This window comes from Volvox carteri (genome assembly GCF_000143455.1).
Source record: "Volvox carteri f. nagariensis unplaced genomic scaffold VOLCAscaffold_6, whole genome shotgun sequence".
Lineage (NCBI taxonomy): Eukaryota > Viridiplantae > Chlorophyta > Chlorophyceae > Chlamydomonadales > Volvocaceae > Volvox > Volvox carteri.
This window is the reverse complement of record NW_003307549.1, coordinates 1563758-1565421: the sequence shown is the minus strand read 5'-3', so window position 1 is coordinate 1565421 and position 1664 is coordinate 1563758. Positions and strand designations below refer to the sequence as shown.

Below are 1664 nucleotides of genomic sequence, written 5' to 3'. Positions count from 1 at the left end.
GTCGCGACTCCCGTTACTTCTTGTCCATCCATCAACACAGTTTATGGCACGACACACACACACACACACACACACACGAACGTCTTGCTCCAGAACAACCCCTCCCTCTCCTAATCAAGTTCTTCCCTCCCCCTAACCACCTTAACCACCCTAACCACCTTAACCACCTTAACCACCACTACCTGAATCGCATGGGCCTTAACGGTGGTCATGGTGGATAACACCTCATCCGCCACCGCATTGGCAGTAGCCAGCTCAGACTGAACCTTCTTACTCAATTTGCTGTAAAACTCGCCGTACACCTGCAGTACAAGCACAAGCCAGGATGCGTATACGACATGCCAGAAGATTAATGGCACGCGTGCGCGTCTGTATGTGTGTAAGGGAGAAAACGTGTATGTGTGTGCCTGTATACGAGCGTGTGCGTATCAGCACGGCAAAACACACCACGCGTCGAGGTGTACATCCCGGCGGGGAGAGAGGGGAAATGATGCGGACACTAACACACGGGGAGGACATGTTCCCCCCGCCCAAACCCGGCAGCCCCCACCCCTCAGCCCTCATCACCCCCACGTTCAATTAGTTAGCGGTCAGTAGATGAGGTACAACGGCGCAACGACCCTAACCAACTAACCGCCTCCATCAACGTCGTCCACTGACACGACACCTAGTCATCCGACGACTGATGAGGTGTCGTTAGTTCAAAGACGTTTACCTCACCCCCTAAATTCCGTAAACTACTCCCATTTGCCTTTTAATGAGTTTTTTATTTTTTACTTTTTAAAGTGCGAGTGGATGATTGGGTGAGTGGCTGGAGGTTTCCATGGATACATAAAGGATAAATTGAGGCCAGAATAATCTCAGGTTGTTTTCGTTCCTGATGCCGTACCTGACTCATGGTAAGTACGACAGGTACGAGAATGAATGTCACGACGGTGAGGCGCCAGGAGGCAGCAAACATAAAGAACAGCACCATGCCCGCCTTGAAGGAGGGATGGAGGGGAAGCGGGGGGAAGGGGGGAGGGGGGGTGAGACAAACCACTGGCGAATGCAGAAGATACCGGAGGTAGGTAGACGGATATAGTCCAACCACGGGAAGGGCGGGAAGGGGGGGAGGGTACGGGAAAAACCCCAAATCACTAACACAACCGACGTACAACGACCGCCTTGCCAAGTCCAAGTGGAGCAGAGGGGGGTGCGGTTTCAAAATATGGGGGGAGCGGGTTTGCGAGTTCGGGTGCAGGTAGTGAAAACCCCAAACCGGAATGGGACGCAGGGCCGCTGAGATCTTGCCTGTAGGCGTGGGCGTTCTGGGTGACGGCACCCGAAACAAACATACATACATACATACATACAAACAAGGAGGTCCCAATACAAGGACAATACGACCCATACACACACACGCGTACCTGTGTAGCGCTTCTCAGCATCACATTCATGTTGAGCCCAACCTGCATGTACGGCAATGTACGGCAGTAAGGTCGTGACTCTCCATGCAGACGCAAAGTTACGTGCTCGTAATAACCGCCATACCCGACACAGCCGGCCCCACACCGCATGCCAACCAACCTACCCACCTACATGCCTCCCTCCCTCCCTCCCTACCTACCCCCCTACCCCCCTACCTACCTACCCCCCTACCCCCCTACCCACCTACCTACCTA

At 53.7% G+C, this 1664-nt stretch overlaps 1 protein-coding gene across 1 annotated transcript in view; it reads right to left on the bottom strand.

Annotated features, from left to right (window-relative positions):
* Positions 1 to 1664, bottom strand: part of VOLCADRAFT_87744 (uncharacterized protein) — a gene marked incomplete at both ends in the record, with an annotated part of 8860 nt that overhangs the window by 5727 nt on the left and 1469 nt on the right. Inside the window, 3 exons of the mRNA XM_002947347.1 lie at positions 183 to 302; positions 890 to 982; positions 1410 to 1451. Coding sequence (XP_002947393.1) covers positions 183 to 302; positions 890 to 982; positions 1410 to 1451 — 255 coding nt within the window. The remainder of the gene's footprint in view (positions 1 to 182; positions 303 to 889; positions 983 to 1409; positions 1452 to 1664) is intronic.